Source organism: Buceros rhinoceros, unplaced genomic scaffold (assembly GCF_000710305.1).
Source record: "Buceros rhinoceros silvestris isolate BGI_N320 unplaced genomic scaffold, ASM71030v1 scaffold389, whole genome shotgun sequence".
NCBI classification, from domain to species: domain Eukaryota; kingdom Metazoa; phylum Chordata; class Aves; order Bucerotiformes; family Bucerotidae; genus Buceros; species Buceros rhinoceros.
This window is the reverse complement of record NW_010433118.1, coordinates 102,295-126,510: the sequence shown is the minus strand read 5'-3', so window position 1 is coordinate 126,510 and position 24,216 is coordinate 102,295. Positions and strand designations below refer to the sequence as shown.

The window sequence follows — 24,216 nt, the reverse complement described above, 5'->3', positions numbered from 1 at the left end:
CTTCTCATTAGTTGTCACACTGCATCTGCTTTTATAGGTAGAGAATGTGGTTTACACAGTAAAGACTGTCCACGTTGTGTTGCACTCAGAAGATAATTCCCTCCATCCATCCGTGTAGTTCTCTCCTTCCCCCTTAGGCCGCCCTTGCCGTTTGGGGCAATATTATACATTGGCTGCTTGTAGTCTCGGTGTTTTGCCTGCTCTATCTCATTCTCTTTCTCAAGACAGAACTGGAACACATAATTAATGGAATTAGTAGGATTCACTGTTCAATCCTATGATTTTTATAGACCTCTTGTAAAACTCGGCAGCCACAGTCCACTCAGCAGCAGCAGCAGCTAATGATAACCCGATCTGACTGACTTGTAATGGGCTGGGGCACTTCTGAAAATTTTGCTCGCAGTTTGATTCTCTCCAGATATATATTAGTGTGGATCTTAAATCAGTATTCAGGTGGTAGCTTGATTCTCAGCCCATTATTTAGTAATTCAAATATTAGCTTTAGATGAAGAAAGGTGAAATACATTAGGCGTGAACATATGTTAGCTTTTCCTCAATAAACTGTTTCATATCTCAGTGGCAAAATGCTTCCGATGAAAGCTGGTAGGCTCAATTTTCATTGCAACTTTTAAAGAAGAAAATGCGAGTTATTTTATTAAAAAGATGAGGAGTTCCACTTTTTAAAGACCTTAAGTAGATGTAGCAGTTAGGTTGTGCATACACTTTGGCAGCATTGGCATAGCAGCGTGTTTCATAGACTCTTCATGACTCCACTTGTTTAGTTTAGCACCATAATCATGTAACTAGCGACTTGCTCTGTCTTTTTTTCATTCATATACAAGGGAGATTTGAAGACATTAGCATTAGCAATGAAGGAAACTTCATTTCCACTGGTGAATAATGACATTTTTAAAAAACATTTCAGGAAAAGCTGTCAGAAGACAGTAGGAAATGTAAAGAAGGCATGGAAAAAATTCACACACCAGCAGATGAAGATTCGAGAAGTGAAAGCAGCAGCACTGAAGAGGAAAAAGAAAAGACAAAATTGCTACTGGAGCGTTTGAAAGCTCTGGAGGTAAGAAGTACAACAGTTTCACACGTAAAAGACCACCCTGGTCCCTGCTGTTTTAATTTAGTGGCATTGAATCACCCTGTAGTATAAATCTAATCTTTCACAGTTCACCTGTACTCGTGTTATGGGGTATTTTTTTTACAATTCATTTACCAAGGATGAAGAAGCAGCTTACCCTTAGAACCACTGAAAGCCTCCCTCTCTAATGTGGAGCGTCAGATATCTTTAAGGAGAACTTCATACATTATTTTAATTCCATTGAGACCATTTAATAAGAAAAAATGTTTTTACTGCTTTTGTTTCAATTATTAATGTTGTAAGACTTATACAGGTAGTTTAAGAACTGTCATAAAACCAGTGTTGCTTCCTTGTAGTTTACTGCTCAACTTTTAATTGCTGGACTGCTTGCTTGGGAGAGCTCAGGGCTTTTTACTGCTAGATGCTGGAAAATCTATTTCCCCGTTGACCACATGGAGAACTGCACACTCTGCACACACGTTTTGAGTGCATTTCTGGAAAATTAGGATGTGCAAAAGAGTGCACCTTGTGCTAGTCCCTAACTAGAGGAAAAGTTTTAAAGTTTTATTAGGCAACCATGGACATGATGCAGGTAAGATTGGAACCGCTATATGTATGAACTTATTCTGTCTTGGATAGAGGTGTGGTCTTCAGTGTGTATAAAAAAAAACCTGTGCATATTTTAATGAATTTTGAACTAGTACAAAGGCAGATTTTTAATTTAGCAAGCGTTTGCTCCATTCTCTTCTGTTTGGGATTCTATGTAGTGTTATATGCATGGATGAATGGATGGCTCAGAATGATCTTAGTGGCCTTTTGCCTACAAAAGGTCTTGGTAAAGAAAGACTTCATCACTGGGCCGATCCATTTTTGGTTAAGTATGAAGACTGTTTTGCATTGTAAGTTTTATTCTGAGTTGTACTCTGATCGGATGAAAACTCTGGATTTTTGTTCTTGAGGACTTTGTTAAAAGTAAAACATGAACAGTTACAGTCCTGTTTGCCTCTAAATACAGAATCTGAAATAGGAAAGGTACAGGCAGTCTCGGCCATTTTTCTTTTCTTTAAAATCTTAGGCTGTTTGTAAACTAAACACATTTGAATTAATTAACTTTAATTTTGCCCTGGGAAAAAATGACATGACACCAAATTTTTGAGGCACATAAAACTCTGGTAAACATAGAGTTTACTATAGTCTTGCTTCATCTGTCATTGGAGGATGGCTGTAGATTCCTTGTGGTCTTTTATTTCCAAATATGCGTGATTTGTGTTTGCTTCCTTGTTCTTTAATCAGTCTGCAAGACAGCTGCAGTTCTTTATGTTCTCAGCTGATAGGAAGTTGTTCAATAATGTCACAACCTTTATCAGTTGTGGCAAATTGCCCGGATACATAATGTGACATTATGGACAGGCAGAGTCTAGTTCTGGAAGGTCAGTGGATAGGTCTCCTCACTGATGTCAGTGTTGTGCAGTGGCTTGTTCAAAAACACGTATTAGTGAATGCCAATACTTCGAGAACTAATCTCCATGAATAGTCTAAGGAGCTGTCAACGTAGAAAGATGAACTGCAGGGCCAACGTTAATTGAGACCCAAGGTAATTAAAAGAAAGTGTTGTTAATTGTGTGTTGTTTAATGTTGTGTATTCTTGCACTGGATTTTTCTCTTGAAGAATAAGAGTTGTGATGTTGAAGACTCTATGGCTTAGTAATTAAGAGACATACTTTTTTAAAGTTATATGCAATTAGCAGTTCTAATTCTTTACTATTTGCAGAGCAATTATTTTAAATACTTGATTAGTCTTTATAGAAAGGAATGAAAAATTACTGTTTGTTAGTTCCTGTGCTGTGGGTGTCAGAATCTTTCATCTTACTTTATATGATTACATGTTACTGTATCATACACAATTAATAAATCAGCAAGACTAATAAAGTATTTAACTAAAGTTGGGCCTCCATCTGTGCACTGTAGAATCTGAGACTGCCTATAAACAACACCTAGTAAAACAGTCAAAATGTGGGACCTAATCCATTAATGCCTATTAATATAACTTCGTGAATATCAGCACTTTTAGAAATCTTTTACTATCTCTTCATATTAGTTTGGTTGTTACTCAAGTGTAGCCCATGACAAGATACAGCCTAGTCTTTTAGAGCGTTGTAAAATTACTACATCCTCCTCCCTACCTATATTCATTGTCCTATTGCTAGGGTGAGCTTCCTTGAAATGGGAGACTGGACATACGTATCTATCTATACATGTGTGTATAAATGTATATAAATGACGTTACATGGTGTAACGTTTTTATTATGTAAAAGTTTAGATTCAACAGGTACATTTTTTTCTGGTTAATACCTTCTCTTGACTGATCACATTCAAACAAAAAAGTTGGCCAAGTGTGAGCAAAGTTTCAAGTGAATGAAGTACCAAATGAGGAAAGCTAACCACCGGCACAGGGACAAATGGGTAGTTTAGCTGGTACATATACAATAGAATATTGTTTCTTTTATTTTATTTTCAATACCTATGTGGGAAAGGAGTTCCTGTTCCATACATGAAATAAGTTGTTTCTGCCCTTCCTGGAGTACTAGCATAGTAGATATGAGGTACATGGTGGTTTTCCTCAGGAATTTCTGGCAATGTGAGAAAAACTGTAGTCATCTTGGATTGTTGGATATGGACCAGGAACTTAAATAAATGTAAGTGTGAAAAAAAACGGTGAGGCTTCATTTTCACAGAAAACTCTCCTTAAATGGCTTCTGTATCAGGGGAGTTGTATTTAACTTTTTTTTTTTTAGTATGGTTGGGTGATGTCAAATGTATTGACAATTAAATTTCTCTAAAACTGTTTGGGTTTATTAACTGCTGTTTAACCTAGAAATTTTCTCACTGGACAATACAAATCAGTATTATAAAGTGTCTTTGTAGCCAGTCTAAGTGAAAGCTATCATGTACTTTGATTAGAAATATATATGCACATTCTCCCATTGCTCCTTCTACATATAATCTTTTTACATCCTTCATCATTTACAGCAAATTCTATTTCCACTCTACTGACTGATAAATACCATATGTTTCTAATCAAGTGAAACAGATGACAAGTAACAAATGGTTCATACCATCTTGTATCCCATTTTATGCAGTGGAAATTAATTGTGATTTCCTGGATATCAAAACTCCTTTGTGCCTTCAGCATTTTTAGTTGGCTGCTCTTGAAATGCCACTTAATTTACTTCAGCAGTTATGATCAAATGCCTTCTAACTCTTGCAAAAGCAAAAGAATTCTCTGATAACTTCGCAGTGTATTTGGAGTGCTGCAAAAAATGAAATATTAATGAAATATGGTGAATAACATATCAAGTCCTTGGTGGAATTTCTTTTTTTTTAATCTGCTTTCATCACCAGATGAATTGCAACTTTTTTCAAATGGTAGCCAGAAATGTACAAAAAAAGGTCATTTATTCTGGACATGCATCAACCCACTTAACAGCAATTTCAGGTATATACAGAATTATAACAATGTTATATTTCCTGTCATATGCATGTAAGTTGGAAATTTTCCAGAAAACCTTAATTTGCCCTCCTGGGTATGTTAGCTATTATAGGACTCTCATTGCAAGATTGTATACGATTTCTTGTTTCCAGCAAGCACAGTTTACCCAGTCACAGTGCACAGAGGAAAGCTCTGAGAATATTCTGTATTTGGAGAACAGTGTCTGTAAAGGCCTTAAGACTGCCCCAGAACTTCGTTATCCAATATGGGGCTATGGGCTCTCTGCCCCGATTTAGCCTTAAATGACTGAGACATGGGCTTCTCGAGCGCCTGCGTAACTGCAAATGAATTAAACTGATCTACTGAGTTAGTGTCAGTCTGAATCTAAACATGTCTGTAAAAGCCATAGTTACTTTGATTTTAAAAATTTAATCAGTGATAAATACTGTGTCATCTTTGAAGGCTTATTAAAGTCTGTCATTTGCACAGACGTTTATGCAGTGAGGATAATTCAGTATGAATTAACTATGCCAGCTCTTCTGGACTTCCTTCTTTCCAACTGCAGTAGTGCAACTTTTTTTAGAAAATATTTGCTCTTGGTTGATCATGAAGAAAGTAAGCTGAGTGGGATTGCTCCCAACTAAATGGCCAAAGAGTATTTAATGCAGTTTCTTTTGGACGATGCTCTATTTTGCCAGTAAAAAAGGAGTCTGTGAGATATACAAATTTTGTTGGTGGTGGCATGTCCTTTCATACACTGCATGTCCTTAATTCCACAAAAAGAAACGGGAGTGAGAGTAGATATTGGATGAATACTCAAGAAGACTGGATTCCTTTCCCATCTCAGCTGCAGATTTCCTGCATCCTCTCAGTCTGTTTCATCTGTGTGTGCTTTGGTACCACATCTGTAGGCAGGTAGAGCTAGAATGTGGCATGCAGTCAAATACCTTGGGAAGGTGCCTGGTTTCCTCTGGCATCTTCCATCTGAAGGATTTCTTACACTTTGACTCAAAGATAAACGAACTCGAAACAACTCAGCAGAGAGGGCCATAATGCCCTGGTTTAATCTGGTAGGGTGACATGTTTTACACAAGAAACAAAGACAAAAACAGTTTATAGATGAGAAAGAATTAAGATTTCAGGTCTAGAAAAGCCTATCTAGCTCCTAGATGGTGAGTTACCACATATAAGGAACATCTAAGTTATAGACGCTAGATCCTCTCTACAGCAAAAAAAGAATATGGATTGCCCCTACTGCACTCCAGCCTCTGTGCTGGTTCACCTGTGAGGGCAGGCACAGGATTGATTCTTACCTGCATTGTCTGAAGAACCCACAGCCCTTCCAGAAATCACTAGAAGTCTTTCAGATGGGCAGAGTGCAGTGTGTAAGTTGATCTGTGTGGCAGGAGTCACTAGATGTCCCTCTGTCCTGGGATGAGTCGTGCCTGTGTTCAGGGTAAGACATTGTATTTTTGCTAGCACCCGTTCCATTCCATGGCTGTGTGCAGGGGCAGTGTCCTCTCCTCAGAAGAGACAACTTACTCACCGTAGCCTATGATGGCGCTGAACCACCACCTCGCTAAAACCACAGTATTTATGTTCCAGTTAAAAGAAACATTGTCAACAGGGAAATGGTTCCCCTGCTTTGCTGGGTGTCACTCTTCCCACCCAGAAGTTCACAATGGGCATGAGTTCCACTGGCCTCACAAAATAATGATTGAAGGCTGCTCACAGCCGCGCATTTTTCACCGTACAGCAAGCCACTGGGGTAGCATTAAATTGTAACCTCGAAGTTATCAAATGAAAAGCCTAATTCATGTGTGAAAATCTCATCGCTTGTGGGTGAGTGAGACTCAATGGAAGTTTCAGTAAACCAAGCTGCGGTAGAAGCAGGGTCTGCTAGGGAAGTCACGAAACCACTCTAATTTTAATTATAGAATTTTGCCTTCTTGCCCTTTGCAGTTCATCACAGAAAGATGTGTTTTGTTTTAATAAATTGAGCTTTGGGAGAAAACTCACTCAGGATAATCAGCTAAATGTTCAAATATATTAGAGGGGTAATTTCCCTTGTATCATCACCATTAAACAAATGAGGAAGTATGTCAAGTATTTCCCAAATTATGTTTTTACTACCCTGCAGAGGAAGAAAGCCATGATATCAGTGAACTATAAAAAAGATGAAAAAAAAATGTGAGAAGGATACAACTTCCTTTGAGTGGATTGAGAAGATGATAACTTTGAGTGGGGTGGTCCTGGTTTTTGGTTTGCTTTTACATTATTTTTCCCTCCTTTTTATTTTCCTCATTTTCCATGTACCACAAAGTAAAACGGTGAGAAAATTAATAGTTATGTTCTTTTCCATGGAAAGAAACATACAGTATGCAGGGGCAAAGAGCCTGAGTTTCTGAAAATAACTCTGAGGAAAAACTTCTTGTTTATTGAAAGTCAGCTGTTTCGCTTTGATTTATAGGAAATTCAAATCACTTTACTGCATAGAAAAATCAAGAAATTTCTAAATATTTTGTAGCAATGTTCTAAATATTTTGTGGCAACCAGTCTTGTTCCAGCCAATGCATTTAATCTGATTCAGCCAGAAGCCTCTTAGCCCAGTGCCTTGGCCATCCGCATACCTGGATTCATTATGCTGATCAGCCACCAAAGGCCAACCTACTTAATCCTAATTATTGGATTATTTGCCTTTTTAACTCTTTTCAGAAGGAGACTTTAATTAATTTTCTGAACTGTGCCTAAGAACTCCTTATTTACAGGCAGGGATCGGATGATGAGGCAGTCTTGTTTCCAAAACTATCCAGTGACTGATAATGAATCAGCATGGACTTGCATCACTGGTTTCAGAAACAGCCCAGTTTATTCCTGCTCTTTGTTGGTAATAGTATTGACGAACTATTTTAGCTCCCCAATAGCTGAGTAAATTTTAAATTAAAACCCAAGTACTATCAAGCTGAATGTATTCTGTAGTCTGCTGAACTGCTTGAACTCTTCTACAGAAGAGGTCTTCAGTGGCTCAGTTGTTCTAGTGTTTGAGAAGTAAATCTCACATTTCCACCTTCTCCTCCTTTCCTTTGTGCTCTGGGGTGCTTTTCTCTTTGCCATCTGTCCTCACCCACTCCTGCTGCAGTCTTCAAGTGCACCTCCTTCCCCAATGTTTGTACCCTCCCTCCTGCCAGCTCACGTCCTCCTGCTGTTCACATCTTCCACTGTGGCTTTTCCATCCAGCCTACATGCTACCCAGAAGTGCATGGAGCGGCATTCTCCATAGTTGGCGCAGAGACTGAACAGTTTTCAGTGGCTGATGTGCCTAATCAGTTGGGAAGTTAACAGAAATAATCTTTGCATATATGTAAGATGAAGACTAGTAAGATGAAGACTAACTGTTCTGGGCACAGTTAAATTCAGTTAGTATGTAGTGAGTATTTAAAAGAAGAGAATGTACTTCCTGCAGACATGTAAAATATTGAGGATCTAAAAGGACTTTCTTTTTTTCTCTCTCCTTTTACACTATTTTTTCCTAAGCCAATCAAAATTCATGGCAATTTCTTTTTTGGCATGCAGAACCAAAATGGCCTAGTAGGGATCTGAATTCACACAGGGATGTTGAAAATAGCTCTGCCCACTGGATGTAGGAAGAGCTGTTCAGATTTGCTCTCTTTTTCATTGCTGTAAGCGCTTGCTGGTATCATTAGAGAAGGACTGCCGATCCCCTGGTCCAACAAACAGTTCCATCTCCTGAAATGAGAGAGTGCCTTCACAGAAATAGGCTGTATGATAAGCCATTGCCTCCTTGACTGGTGGAAGGGGCATGGAGGAGGCCGTGCATACCTGCATTTTTCTGACTATTCAGTTCAATGAAAGCTTAAAATACTTAGTTTCTAAAATCAACCATGGTGCCTCCTGGGAATTTTAGTCTGTGTAACAGATGGTATTGTTTTCTTTTCTAACTAAGTCTAGGGGAAAAAAAGAGTACTGAATTGCATCTCCTATGAAGCACCACCACAGTGGTTCAGAAGTTAAATGTTTTGGGTCACAACATGCAGAACTTCTGAGGTTTTGGCGCATGTTGGAAAGGTAAAAACATTGAGATTGACTCTGCTTTCAGCTGTGAGATGCACTCAAAGCAGTAATCTATTGAAATTTGCTAATTGAGTGAAGTGCTCAACAGAACATGCTCCGGATAGCGTTCCTATTCTGTTAAGTTTTAGAACTGTGGTTAATTATTTTAAGCGTCACATCATGTCATACCTCATCAACTACTTTTATAAAGGGAATTTTGCTGCATATCAGAATTCTTCTCCTTTGCCCTGCTCATGCAATCAATATAGGTTTTAATAAAAGTTCCTAGCTTTCTAGCATCAGATATTTCAGTGCTCTTACATGCATCAGTCTATCCAAGTGAAGTACAAGGCACATTGGAAAGGCAACGTGAGTAATTTGTGCTGTTCCTGATTTGTACATTCTCAAGGTAGAATGACATAAAATATCCCTTTCCAGGGCAGTAAATGCAACATCGTCCAGGTGGGAGAAATTTTAAATTCGTATTAATACTTTAGGATACTATTCAAAAGATACTTTCATTTACCTATAGTGTGGATTTTTTGCCTGAATTATGCTGCATGCACTTATGAACATTATAGGTAAACTGTAGGATCCTCAAGATTGTATAACTGAGCTCTGGAATTTTTACAAAAAAGAAGGAGAACATAGATAAGCATTTAGTGTTCATTACAACCAAATGGTCAGTACAACCAAATGTAATTGCATGTATTTATAGTAAAAACAGTTGATAAATTCAGCTTTTTCTATGATATTCCAAATTCCAGTCCAATGGCTCTTTTCTTACAGTTATGTACCACAAAGAAAGCTTTGTGGTACTTCTTTCTTGGCTGACATAACAAACGCTCTTTAAAATAGTTCCAAGTATTGAATATGGCTACAAGAATAATGATTTACTGCCAGAAGGTCTGAGACATAGGTGTAGTCCATGAAGAAAAAGTAAGTCACAAAAGTCAAGGAAAATTGTCTTGGTTTTATTAAACCTGTCAGATTTTCCTTACTGAAATAAATGTTAACTGTGTTCTGCAAAGAGTTCTTGCTAGGTTGCAGTCAAGGAATCTGATATTTCAGTCTGACTTTTATAATTTAAATAATGATAGTTTTTCTGTGCCCTTCTCTCCACGTGTAGTGCCTTCTTGCACGTAATCAGTAGATAATGTGAGTTACCTTTCTTAGCAATCAGGCATGTGGTTCGATGGAAAATTCGCTTTCCCTGCTGAATGAAATGAGGTTTTCCAACACTGTGTTGTAGATCTAGGTGACTGTGTTTGTCCCAACACATCTATCACTTGACAGAGCGAGACTCGGTAGGTTTTTTAAATAGTTTCTGCCGGGTATGCACTGCAAGCCCCCTTCTACACAAGCACTTTCTGTGACCCTTCTCATTGCTCACAGCGGCACTTCTGTCAGAGGAAAGAGTCTGTGTCACAGAGAATCACGCCTTATATTTTTAATTTACATTTTAATGCTTGCAATTTGGCTGGCAGTAATGACAGTTGTATAGTTCATAAACTGAATAAATAGCTGCGTGTGGAGCTAACATTATTAAGAAAATCCTGGTATTCTGTGGACATTCTCCACTGGCTGCATAGGAAATCCCAATTAATTCGCCTCAGCTGTTAGAGCTGAATCCCTTACGACTCTTACATAGCGAAATCATTTCTCCCTTTTCATTTCTCTCTCCTGGCCTTGGAAGATGATGAAACAGTAATGAGGTCTGCATGGTGATGCACTTTTTCTCAATTCGATAGCGATTCCCTTTTTGTTCATCTTGTAGAAATACAGAATTGAGATTATAGCTGGGGTGCTGGGCAGATATAGTTACACTCATGTTACTAGAATTACTGGAGCTGTGCTGACTTCTAGGGTATAAGGGTCGTGGTTCCTGTGTTGGCCATATGGTTAACTACATATGTGAAATCTATAGGATTAATTGACTCATGAAATTCAATATTCACTGGCTTTATTATGCAGCCACTTTAATAGACCACAGCAGAAAATACTCAAACGATTATTTTTAAGTCTGCTTCATCTGTCACGGTGACAAGCACAGATTTTAAGAGTAGTTATAAATATATAAAGAGGATAGATAAGTCAAATGTGGAATAGTCTGACTTTGGTCCATTATGCATGACTCTGATTTTTGCTGACGTTTCTGTAGATACCTGTTTACTCACTATCTAATTATTTAATTTCAGTGTACCATCAAAGCAGCTCTACATGGGTGCAATATAACCTTATATGTGTGGACACGTATACCTACATGCTTACATACATGCTTTAATGTGTGTTTCTCGGGTTAAGATCTGCAGTACTATTAAATGCCAAGTAGAAGGAAAGGGTTTTTTTTGAAGGACAGCCGAGGGTTTTTTTAATTATATGTTTTGACATATTGCCCATCCCTGCCAGGTGCTATATTCGTTTCCCCCTATGGACTCGGGGAGGTCCTCCACTCTGTTTTGTCTCAAGCTCAGCACCTTTCCTCGGCTTCCCACATCAAACAGGTAAACCAGGGTCTCTGCCCCAGGGTCACCTCTGTTCTGCCGCTCAGCAGCATGCAGCTGTCACCTTCCCGTTGAGACCAAGAACTGCCATCAGATCTTTTTGACATGTGTGCCGAGGTTTCCTTTGCAGGTGGAGAAATTATTAGATTGCCTGGCAGGCCTCTCCAGTTCCATCTGGGATATACAGGCTCGTAATGCCATCTAGAGGGCAGAGCTTCTTCCCTTCCCACAGGAATACCTGTGAGAACTCCTGGCCTTCCATCACATCTGGCGACAGTGCTCATTCATCGTTGCCAGTCATCCATTTTCCTGTTCCTCTTCTGGTTAGTACATACTCATACAAGGCCAAAACTCAGAAATTATTTAGGAGAAGAGAAACGTCAATTAGTAATTAGAAGTTTTCCCCTTCATTAAGCCAGTGGGTTTCCTTGTTGTCCTCAGTCAGTCAAATGGTCTGTTCCTCCAGAATAATCGTTCTGATTTTAAATGCTCTGGGTCTCAATGGCTAAGTTCTTTAGGAAAAAGTTCTTTTAAAAAGAGGAAACAAATAGGACCTAGGTTTGTCATTCACCTTTTTGGTGAGCTGTATGAAAAAGAGTTCTTGCAAATTTCCAGACAAAGTCCTCTGTAAAGTTATGGCTGCAACAGTTCCAGGTCAGCTGAAGAAATGAGTCTGAAGTTTGCCTATTAAATGATTGTAGTGCATTTAAACAGAAGGAGCTAAAATATTTTCTTGTGTTGCATCTCTTCCACTGAAATACTTAGTTAGCATTTCTCTTAATAGTTTCTGGTAAGCTGGGAATGAGTGGAGACAGCCTTCTCAGGGAAGAGGTCGTATGACTGGAGCAGCTGAAATTTCTCCTAAGAGCTATTTACCTCCTAATAGCTCCTTCTTTTTCTTCTTTTAAACCTTCTGGAGTTTGCTTCTTTAGACCTTAGACATGTGCCAGAGAAAAACCTGTTGCCTCCTCCCTGACAATTTCCTTCGGTCCTATGTTGCGTTTGATGTCATTATACTTTAACTGCTATTACCAGCGATGACAGTTGTAATCTTCTTTTTCTTAAATAAGCAACAAATGTTCTTTCCGTAACTTTAAGTCTCATCTATATCATCACAAAAGCAATTTTGTTAGACGTTGTAGTGTCTCTCCAGTGCCACACAGAGATAGCTGTTGCATACATACATCCATTAATTTGGCTAAATTAAGGTAAGATGAGTGAAATGGAGAAAGACGCCGTGTTACAAGCTTTATAAACAACATAGTCTTTTTATATAGTGCCCTGCCGTGCAAGATAGTTCAGGCAGTGGACACAGCGTAACTGCCTGGCATAGTTTTCATCTGAAATAATTAAATCTTCTTGAAAATCAGGGTATACAAGTTGTGTATCAGCAACCTGGGCTGGCTTTAGCGCATCTTCACAGAGCTGCGTGGTGAAGTGTTGACATAACTTCACTGCTAAGGAAACAGCTTCTGCCTTCTACGGTGACCCCAGGGTAACTATTCAAAATTTTATCCAGAAACGGATATTCTTAGGTCATTGTACTTAATAGTATTAGGCAAAACCTGTTTTTTTCACAAAGAAATCAAATAGAAATAAGAGATGAGAACTTCTTCTGTTATTAAGCAACTGATTTGCCCTGCTAGTGACCTCTGCCAGGCAGGAATATTTCCCAGTTGCAGGCCAGTCTGACAGAGCAGTAATGTGATCGATCCTAGCTATCTATTCCATTGCATAGTATTTCATACATTGATTTATTTTTGTTCTTTTCTCCACATTTTCCCTTTAGGCCAATCGATTAATCACTGATACTGCTCTTGAACAGCAGCTTGGAATAGGATAACAGCAACATTTCCTCATGTTTGATACTAGTGTTATTGTATTTGCTATCAAATTTGGACATGTGAAGGTGGGTTAAGTTCTGGTGGCTGCACTTGAGTTGTGCTTACTTACGTGTGATGTGAATTCGGCTCATTACGTAGATCAGAGCCGGGCTGTTGGGCTGCTGCTGCTGCTGTGCTTTTCATGCCTGAGCTTCTTACTGGAGCGCCACTGAATCCCATCAATTTTGGCTTAATTTATGTACCATATGAGACTGCTATAGCCATCCAAAGCTTATTTTTTTATGAACTTCTACAGTTTGCTATATTCTCCCGGAGTTTGTAGTCTAAGGCTTTTCTTGGACCTCCTAGGGGTGTAGTTTACCAACAAATACAAGTACAAAGAACAAAACCTGAGATAGATTTTATATGCTGTAGAACAAAGTAAATAATTGGAAAGTATTTAGTATTGCACAGTAACAATAATATATAATTAAAATAGAATTTATTTGCCATGTATCTAGCTTTAATGTATATGTTTCTGCACAGTTTCATATTTTCTATTTCCACAAAATATAAAGCTGTAATTTCCAAGTTAAAAAGTGCCTCTGGCACATCTCTGTTGTATGTAGGAAAAAGCCTTCCCAACAGGCCTATCTGTTACTTTGGTGTTATGGGGTACGTTCTTCTCCTGTTGACTTCCAGTTCTATCGCTATTAATTTGGGATCCGAAGATAGCCGGTTATAATTCTACGTCTACCTTAGCAAGCAGTGCAGCCTGGCCGGAGCCAAGCTGTTGGTGCTGAGGGCCTGACATCCACCTTGCGTACAGTCTGGAGAGTTGGCTTTGGCTGAGCTCCAGTTAAGCCCAGCAGCTGTTGGAGATCCCCTTCCAGTTTGTCGTAAAAGAAACCCAGTCTGGTGGCTCCAAGACCATACTGCAGTGTGAATTGTCAGTGCAATGATCAGGAAAAATGACTTACAAGGACACTCACTGCTTGTGCAAGCCTAAAGGCCAGTGTAGATGCACCTGATGTCAGCCAGCGCAACAGGAGAATTTCATGTGACTAGATAGGATAACATCCGGGTGGTGCCACATCGGGCAGTTTCTAAGGGATCCTCATCCCTCTACACCCATCTTCTCTGAAGTGAGCATTGTCTGCAGGGCTGAAAAAACCAGATGCAGCTCCCAAATGTTGAAACTTTTAAAAGAGACAGTTTGGGCTCTGGTTCTTGTTCTTTTGAGCAAAATACAATTACTCTGCAAATTCACTATTCCACTCTAAAAGATTAAAAATTAAACAAATCAGAACTTTTAATTTAACAAATACCAGTGCAAAAAATCATCCTACCGCGTACCGCTGTGTGGAGTGAGGTGCATTGTCTGCTACTTACTGTGCCTATGAAAATAGAAGAGAAAAATGCACAAAGCTTTCAGGAGAAGCAAGGTGGTGTTTGCAAACAGAGTTTTATTTCAGTTAAGAAATGAACAGTAACTCTGTGATTCAGTTATTAGACATTAGCTATTGGCTACAAAACAATTGCTGCACATTATATGGCATTTGATCCTGTTTGTAACACAGTGCACCAATACCTGCTCTGCTTTGCTTTGCTTCACAACTCCTTAGCTGGAAGGGAGAGAAATAACTGAAGCCATCAAAAGAAGTTAATTTTGAAGTACCTGGGGCAGTTGACTTATGGGTGACTTCTGATGAAGAAAGTGAAATTGCAGGAAACTGCCTTCAGAAATAACTCAGTGCTCCCGTGTAGTTAAAAACAGAGAAACCTGTTTTAAATTTATGTTATGAATTGTGAAACAATTGACATTAATAGCTTATTGTGTGGAAACCTTTTAACTCCAAGTCTCTAAAGGAATAGAGTAAAATGCCCCCAGCACAGGAACGACATGGACCAGTGGGAGCAAGTCCAGAGGAGAGCTGTGAAGATGACCAGGGGCTGGAGCACCTGCCCTGTGAGGACAGGCTGAGTGAGTTGGGGGTGTTCAGCCTGGAGAAGAGAAGGCTCCAGGGAGACCTTTCTGCGGCCTTCCAGTACCTAGAGGGGGTCTACAAGAAAGGTGGAAAGAGATTTTTTTACAAGGGCATATAGTGATAGGACAAGGGGTAAAGCTTTAAACTGGAAGAGGGGAGATTTAGGTTAGATATGAGGAAGAAATGCTTCACTGTATGTGAGGGTGGTGAGGCACTGCAACAGGTTGCGCAGAGAGGTTGTGGATGCCCATCCCTGGAAGTGTTCAAGGCCAGGCTAGGCAGGGCTTTAAGCAGCCTGGTCTAGTGGGATGTGTCCTTGCCCATGGCAGTGGGGCTGGACTAGATGATCCTTAAGGTACTGTCCAACCCAAACCATTCTATGATTCTGTGATGGTAGGAGAAAGAAAATAAAGTATTTTATTATGTTTAAAAATATTTTATGACTATATCAATTATAACATCATGTAGTGCTTTAAAACTGTTGCAGAGTATGGCAAAGTCATTCTTTTTCTTAGAATTCAAATAAAAATAAGCTCAAGGGATATTTTTAAAACTGAACAGCAGTTGTATATTTTTGTCTATTTCATAAAACGTCTCTTTGGAGAAGAAAAAAAATGAGATTTTCCCACTTAAAGAATCATTGGAAAACAGGGAACTGATGCAAGTTTCCCAGCACACAGCCAGTGAATGTGACATTTAAGCACATGGGATCAGTGTTTTCCAGGCTGTCATTTTAAGTCACTTTATTTCATAATTACTCTTGTTTGAACTAAATGAAGAAACTTAGGATAAATTATTGGGAAAAAATATTTCTTGACAAAAATTTAGCATCCACTTTCTCTGAAGACAGAGTGAAACGTCTGTTGTTTCACCTTCCAGCAAGAGTCAAAATAATTTGTCAAGGGGGTCAGTTAATAGCGTGGTTGATGGTGCATTTAAAGACATACAGGGAAAAAAGCAGGAGTGCATCAAAGTTTTGAATCCTCCCTTTCTGTCATCAGCACACTGAATCGCTAAGCTTCCCAGGGGAGGGGAGTGGGTGAGTGGGGAGGAGGTCGGTGTTGGTGTTCCTTGAAGATACTGCCAAATTTAGCTCCAAATTTGAACTGTTCGCTAAGATTTATTAACAGCCCTTCAGTTCAGGTACATGTAGCAGCCTAGAAGTACCGGTTATGGCATTAGGCCCATTTTTTACATTGGCCTATGAAATTATATTGCACATTTACTCCAATTCTAATAGAAAAAATATATAAAAAGCCACTTTAAAGGAGAACTCCACTTGATAGATAGAATTTCTAGAAAATCAGAAGAGTTTTCCTGTATATATATGTGAAATCCTTGGCTTACTTCAAGGTTTTCTACTTAATTCCATCTACTATAGTTTTTAATTTATCTTTATTTTTAAATAAAAATCAGTTACTTTTAAAAAATTAATTACATTCTAAAATTGCATTCTGTTCCTGAATTGAATATTTTAGTGCGACCTGCCAGAATTCGAAAACATAAATTAAATTTGCTAAAAGGAATAGCTAAATTCTTGAATTTCAGCTTTTAAAGAACATGAGCTTAAAACCTTTATAGCTTATTCCAATACTTAGGTATTGAGGTGTGTCCTGTAAGGAAAGGCTGTTTCTCTTCCACTTCTTCTTCCATACCGGATTCCCTGTGCCATGAGTGAGTGGTGAGATTTCCTGTATTTAGGATGAACATCTCAGCTAGGCAAGTAGAGAAAAATAAGAATTGGGTTCTGTTGGAGTAAAGTTGCCCGAAGATTAATTTTCATACGTAGATCTGAAATGCCCTGTTCTTTTCAGACTCTGCATTATATTAACCTTGAAGGTGAGTGTGTGGCTCGGGAGGGTCTGGATAATGGAATCACAGCCTGCAGAAAACTGTCATTGTGTCAGTAACCTCATGGTCAGAACTGCAAAGGTTTGAAAGATAACTCATCTGAAGTCAATTCTAAAGTTGCCTTTCTTACTCCTTGAAAAACTCTCCTGAAAGTGTATGAGCTTTCCTCACCATCTGAACTAAGGAAACAAAACAGAATGAAACCACCTGTTTTGTGATTAGGCAAGTGAATTTTTTAAAAAGTGGTTGCCATATGTATAATTTCAGAAGGACCCAAAGCCCTGGAAATATTTGTACTGTTTTCAGTGTCACTTTTTAAATGATCAAAATCTTCTACAAAATGTTTCCTTTCAAATCAAAACAAATATTTTCTTTGAAAATGGCTGCACTGAAAGTTTTTTATTGACCTTCAACGTTGACTGTATAGATGGTCTTTGCTCGTTTCAAAGAATTAGTATTTCAGAGAATTATAACTTTCCTTGAAGAGTTTGGTCATTTTGTAAGTAAAATTGAAACAAATGCAACTGAGCAAATGTGATATGAATAATTCATTTAAGAATTTTCAGCGGAAAGGTATTTGTGTATGTGTTAAATACAAGCTGATATCAAACACAAAATGCCTTTTAAGATTAAGCAGGTCCACACAGCTTGCCTTTATCTGCCTGCGTTAATTGTAAAAATCTTAGTTTCATTTGCAATTTCAGGATCTCATACTTTTTTCATGGACCAGGGATTTTATTTTTAGTTCTTTGATAGAGGAAATAACTGCCTGTTAATATTACATGGAGAAGCAGAGTAACTCTGTCAGAGTGAAATGCTCTCTGTTCTTAAGGGAGAACAGTTCCATAAGGGAACAAATCACTTAAGAGGAAAAAAAAAAAAGAACAAGATGCCTCTGGTTCACAGTTTGAGAGGGGAAGGATCGTTAAGTGTAAATACTGGAAAAACAGAAAATAAACAACTTTTCATGGGACGCGCACTCTGTTCCTTGCATAAAAATTTGGTCTTATGTCTTACATTTGTGTGATGGCATCATGGTCTCATATGTTGAGCCTGGCTGCAGGCTTCTGGGGAGACATCCTGTGCCGTTAGAACGGTGACAGTCAGGGGAAAGGATAGCGAGTTTCAGCATTCCTCCTTCCTGACCGCCCGCATCAGCGTTGCTGTGTGACGGGGTTGGCATCACATAGCTTCATGGCTCTGCCTGACGGGAGCGAGGAGGCTTTCCCTTGTGGGTCATTTTACCCCTCATAAACAGCAGCTGCTTCCATTTAGGCAGCCCAGGAATATTGTTTATGGCAGGGGAGTGCTCGGTCTCTGTGCGGAGCAGTGTGTCGCGCTGAAGCACAGCTCAGCCCTTTATTCAGAGAATGATAAAAAATACGAGTCTTGCTGGGACGTCTGGGTTTCCATGCTTATGCTTCCGTGCTTTATCACGTGTACATCTATTATGTGGACCAGCATGTGTAAGTAGCATGTATGTCTTCAGCATCGGGAAATACACACGGCTTTATGCTGCCTGCTTATTCAGATCTCCTCATCCTCAAAAAAATATTTTATAAGTGATCATGGTAGTGTAGGGTGAACGGTTGGGCTCGATGATCTTAAAGGTCTCTTCCAACCAGCTGATTCTATGATTCTATAATTCTATGATTTGGAAGAATTTTAAGGAAAAAATGGCATCCTTCATAATTTTACCCTCTTTGTTGAGAGGCCTGTGTTGACAGAGCTTCACCTGTGGGGATATTGTAAGTCTATTATATACTCTGTAAATAATGGTAGAATTTGCAGGTTCTACCATTTGCATGCAGGTAAACATGCCAAGCTATTATCGATATATCTGTTCATAGCCTAGGTATTTATTTGCTGGAAGATAAGCCTGGGCTTATAATGCAGTGTCTTGCTAGATCTATGCCTAGCCTTCTCTTTAAAATGTCAACTACAGACATTTCCGTGGTGTCAGAGGGGAAAACGTTGAAAATTTTAAAGGCTCCTTATCTTAACTACTTTAGAGTTAACCAAAATAAAAAAGAAATATTGCCATTTTTGAACCAGTTAAAACCCAGCCAACTTCTGAAAAGTAAAGAAAAAAAAAGGTATTTCACAGAGGAATTCCCAGGAATATGAGGTTTACTTTTAGTCATTATTAGGAGACAGTGTCATCAGCAGCGTATGAATCTCTTTTGGTTTTAGTTTGTTTGATTCAGCTCCTAAAGTTCATATGTTCATCCAACATAAGTAGATTTGAAGGATTAAATCCCCTTCTTTCAAAAAGGAGACTTCATCATTTATGTCAAATACCCGGTCCTTATCCTCGTCAGACCTGGGAGACACTCAACGGTCAGGAAAAGAGCGCTGTGGTCATGAGCCCTGTGCAGGACCCTGGGTGGGAGTCTCTCCCTGTGATCTGCCACAGATCTGCAGATAAACGAGCAAGTTCTGGTTTATGATCTCTGGCAGCATAAAAGCCATGCAATATTTAAAGCTGTTACTTAATGTCCAGTGTAAAATCATGGTTAAATACATGACTCAGCTCATCCATAACTGGTAAAACGTCATATGCAGCTGCACAGACCTTGGGCTGCTTTTTGTAAGGAACATTTAAACCCAACTTTTTATGTAATCTTAAGTGGTTGGCTTTCTGATGTGGAATAAATATCCTCTGATTTCTAGCATACATTAGAAGAAGAAGGTTATACTGCTCTCTGTGGGGCTGCAAACCCGTTTCACTGGTAGCACACCCGTAGCATAGCATGGCCTGTGAGAGAGACTGCTTTTGAGGTCTGTTGGTGGCTTCTTCTAATGTCGCTATGATTTTGTGTCAGTAAAGAATTTAAAAATGTATTACTGAAATGCTGATTGGCAAGATTGATCCCTACCAGTACTGCCCAGTAAGGTTTAATGTGGCCTTTTTATAGACAGAATTGTAATGAGCACTGTATGGTTCTGTATTTTACTATTTCACATCACCTCTGTGTGTTGGTTTCATGCCATGTGTTACCTGAATGTGAACAGCGGCTGAGTATTTCAGATAAAATGTGTCAAATGTTTAAGTGTGGTTAAAGAGAATAGGCTATTTTATCATGCTAAAAAAAAAAAAAGGCAGAATATGATGCAACTGAGGCAGCTAAGGGCCCGTGTGTTTTGAAGCAAGGGTGAGAAGCCTGGCTGCCTTCATATCACTAACTTGACCTGTTCGGGTTTTTTCCCCCCCCATCTCCATGAGCCGAAAGAAATAGTTAAGACTAGGACATCTGAAAAAGCATTAAAGGAGTATTTTGCTAAGTGTTGGTTTGCCAAATTCACTGCTTATTTCATCAGTAGCTGGTATCTGCCAGTCCCAGTTACTGTCCTGGGGACAGGGGCAGGGGGCAGAGCTGTAGCACGTGGGTTGCAGTTCGGAAGGGAGATGCTCCGTGGTTGTGCCTGTGTTCCTCAGTTGTGGAAAGTGTAAAGCAGGAGGTGGAAGCATCCAGATGTTGACAGTCAGGTTGTGAGGTGCAGTTCCCATTTTACTCCTAGCAGAGAGCTGTCTACCGCAATATAAAAGGCTCTGGAAAGTGGTCAGAGGAAATGCTTTTATAGTGCTAGGATTGAACAGAGACTTTTGTGCCTATAATTATGTTGATTTAAAAACACGACTGTGTAACTATGCTGTTAAACTTTTGTCTGACACTGTGTTGCGTTAGTCTTTCAAAGGCCAATTTTTCTGTGTGACTTGGTGTCATGGGTTAGGGCTGGGCTGGCCACTAGACGAATGACAGACGCTCGCTATTAACACCTTCCCTCCCCAATTGGTGTACGATACCCTCTAACTCATCTTAAACAGGAGGAAGCTACTCGTCAGAAAACTGTCTTCAACATTTGTGAGGGGTCAGGGCTGGGCTGGCCACTAGACGAATGACAGACGCTCGCTATTAACACCTTCCCTCCCCAAAGGGGAAATGAAAGAGAATAAGGGGGAGAGACTTACAGATTGGAAAAGAAAACTAAAACTGCTTTAATGAGAATAATAATAGGAAAATATATATACGAAAATATAACAAATATATACAAACCCAATCTGAACCCAACCGCCCCCCAGATGGCAACCACATTACCGTCACCACTGATGCTGTGGCCAGGTGCTGGGGAAGACCCAGAGTGGACTCAGCGGCAGATGGGAACTGGATTCATGAGCTGGATTCTGGAACTGGATTCAGGAATGTACAGATTAGGATAGAAGGCAGAACAGGCAGAGTCCTCCTCACACATTGGCCATTGAAGAAGAGGAAGCAAGAGAGAGCAAGACCCTCAGATTTATACTTAACATGGTGTATATGGTTCTGGAACTGGATTCAGGAATGTACAGATTAGGATAGAAGGCAGAACAGGCAGAGTCCTCCTCACACATTGGCCATTGAAGAAGAGGAAGCAAGAGAGAGCAAGACCCTCAGATTTATACTTAACATGGTGTATATGGAAACAAACACCTTGTTGGTCAGTGTAGGGTCACCTGTCCTGTCTGCTCCCCCCGCAGGTGCAACCTCTCACTTGCTGCACCCCAACGTGGCACACAGGATTTAGCAGTGAGCTTGGTCTGCACAGGAGCAAGGGTCAGCAAGAGCCTTTCTGCATCCCAACCCTGGCAGTGACTGTAAACATCAATCGTTACCACTGCTAGAAGCAGAGACTGGCTGCAAAAACACAGTTAACTTCAGACAGTGCAGTTAGAAGAGACTGAGCTGGAAAGTCAAATCACTGAACAGAATTAGTTCTGTTTAGCTCAAACCAGGGCACGTGGGCAGAATAATACAAAGAGTTTCCTGTGACCAAAGATAGGGAGATGGTTCAAGTGGTAAACTCTTTCTAGAACAGCAGTTTACCAAGCAAACGTGGTAAGGACCGAAGGACAGATTTCAACATTACTTATTACTTAACAAACAATGGGGTTTGACCTAGGTTTTGACCTCTCATGTGCGCTGTATGAAGCTGCGACCAGAAAAATATACAGACTCAGAGGCTGAAAGCAGGGAAAAATTGCTGAGCACATCTGAAGTGCTTAGACGGCTATTAATACACTGCACAGGGCATGACAAATGAGTGTCTGTGTAAATCAATAAAGCTTTCTATAAATGGACAAATGGTTTAGTGTGAATAACAAAGAAGCGCACACGGTAACCGGTGTTGTAGCATTCTGTCAGGGATTTTAAAGTTCACTGTCATAACTTTGGTCCTCTTGACCTTTATTGATGATACCTTCAAATCATGTTGAGCTGCTAACTTGACGTACAACCTTTAGACCTTCATCTGCTGCCCATGGCAGGGGGGGTGGGCTAGATGATCTTTAAAGGTCCCTTCCCATCCAAACCATTCTGTGATTCTATGGCCTCCTTTTCCCTTAGTGAGAAATGCATACCACTCTCCGCTTTCTTCTCTCTTCCTCCTCCCATCCTTTCGTCTCAACTCTAAAATGATTAAGGAAAACTGTCTTGTTTGTGCTTCTCTTTTATTCATGCTTTCTAGTAGAAAATGCAGTGTTCTAATTCATTTCATTGTGGTTGTAAAAGTGTAGAGGATTCTGTTGAAGACTTCCCGATGGGTACATGAAATTGTTCTTCACTTAAAGACCCCAGCATGCCAAATATATCCTAATTTATAAATTGTTGGAACAGGCTAGCTGGATAACAAAATGCTGTTGTTCCTGTTCTCTTGACTTAAATAATCAAGGCACAGAATGGTAAAATTTAAACTTTTTGAAAAACACTTGAGAGACTTAAATCCAAGTCTTACTTTCAAACATGATTTAAGCACTTCAGTTCACTCTTTCAGGCTCACAGAAATGGCTTTTGGAGGATGTTAAGTGAAACTTGTCCTCTAAAGTGCCACTTAGAGAGGCAAATCTGGAGTAGAAATGGATCTCATGACACTGTCAGACATGAGAATGTGCCTGCCACTTCTATCAAGCACAAGAGGGTGTTGAAGTAAGTATAGTTGGTAGACAATCCTTAACCTGTTGTAATAATCCTCTCTAATCATGTTAAAAAGAAAGAGGAGTCCCTGATTTAGGCAGGTGAAGGTTGTTTAGCATTATCCAAGTCATTGAAATCTTTAAATTTTCCAATGTTTGGAGAGACTCTTGAGCCAAATACTTTCTTCCAGAACTAAGAAGTACCTCTGTTCTGGCATTTTAGGATCCTTCTACCTATTGTGATCCAAAACCAACATGTTTCATTTAATGGTAGGTTAGGCCAGAGTTACTTTTGGCTGACCGAATGATACCGTGCTGTGACAGCTGACCCCCCGAGAAAAGACACGCCTGTCTGCAGGTGCTGGTGACAGGGACTAAGTGCTGCCTGTCTGCAGCAGCCTTCTGGGCTGCGTCACTTTGTCTTTGTGAGGCTGAGGGCAGAGATGGTTTATTTCTATGTCTAGCACAAAATATACATAAATTTCTAGAAGACAGCTATTCCTAAAACTAGAAATCGCTGGAGTAATCAGTTGATACCTAAGCGTAAGCTGTTTTTTTCCTGCATAGCCCCCCGCTGTGTGGGGGAGAAGTGACTGCATTGGGGGCCAGTACTTGCCACCACTGCCTCTGGGTGCATCGCCTGCAAGCGTGCAATACCTTTCAGTGTGTGAGAAGTGGGGGCTTCTTATTGTGGCTTAGCCCAGTGTGAGTATGGCCTGAAAATAAAAATAAACCTAATAGTGGTTTCCTCCACGGAGACCTGCTCTGCTTAACTGGCAAAAGATGCCTCAAATATGCAGTACTGGAGGTAGGCAGATCCCTCTGAATAAAAATGGAGCGGACTTAGCAATAACTTCAAAACCCAGTGGTTTATGTTAAATAAACGAAGGTTTGGATTAGGAGGCAAGGTTTTGAGACCACAAGTGCTATTACAGATTTTCCAAATGAATACTTTGGGGGAGTGAGGATTATTATCAAATATTCAGTCGCAATATAGAGTAATTTAGGATATCAAGTACTGATTTTCCCATGTTGTGGGAACTGGCACAGGATCTTAAGCAAAGTCAGTCAAGTGTTCCCTTCTCGTCCAGTTCTCATTACAAAGATGCCAAATAAATAGGCATGATTTGCTCGGCAATCAGGAAGCACAAAAGTCAAGCTAGCATTGACTGCGTTACATCCTTTCACTACACTTTTGAAGCCAGTGGTGTGAAAAAAGGGTTTTATTATACAGATGTTTCCACTGTGGCTTGGTAAGAGGGGAATGTAGCCTTTATTTATAATGCTGTCAAGTTCAGATTTCCTAATATTGGTAGCCTATTTGTAAAATAGTTCACTGAAATTAGGGATTCGGCTAACAGATCCAAAAAGACTTCGCTTCCATTTTGCAGCCTATAGCAGTCAAAAAAAAAAAAAAAAAAAAAAAAAAAAAAAAAAAAAGGGGGGCCC

At 39.6% G+C, this 24,216-nt stretch overlaps 1 protein-coding gene across 1 annotated transcript in view; it reads left to right on the top strand.

The window, feature by feature from the left end:
* NCKAP5 (NCK-associated protein 5) overlaps window positions 1-24,216 on the top strand; it is a 191,655-nt gene that overhangs the window by 66,507 nt on the left and 100,932 nt on the right. Inside the window, exon 3 of the mRNA XM_010143987.1 lies at window positions 926-1,075. Coding sequence (XP_010142289.1) covers window positions 926-1,075 — 150 coding nt within the window. The remainder of the gene's footprint in view (window positions 1-925; window positions 1,076-24,216) is intronic.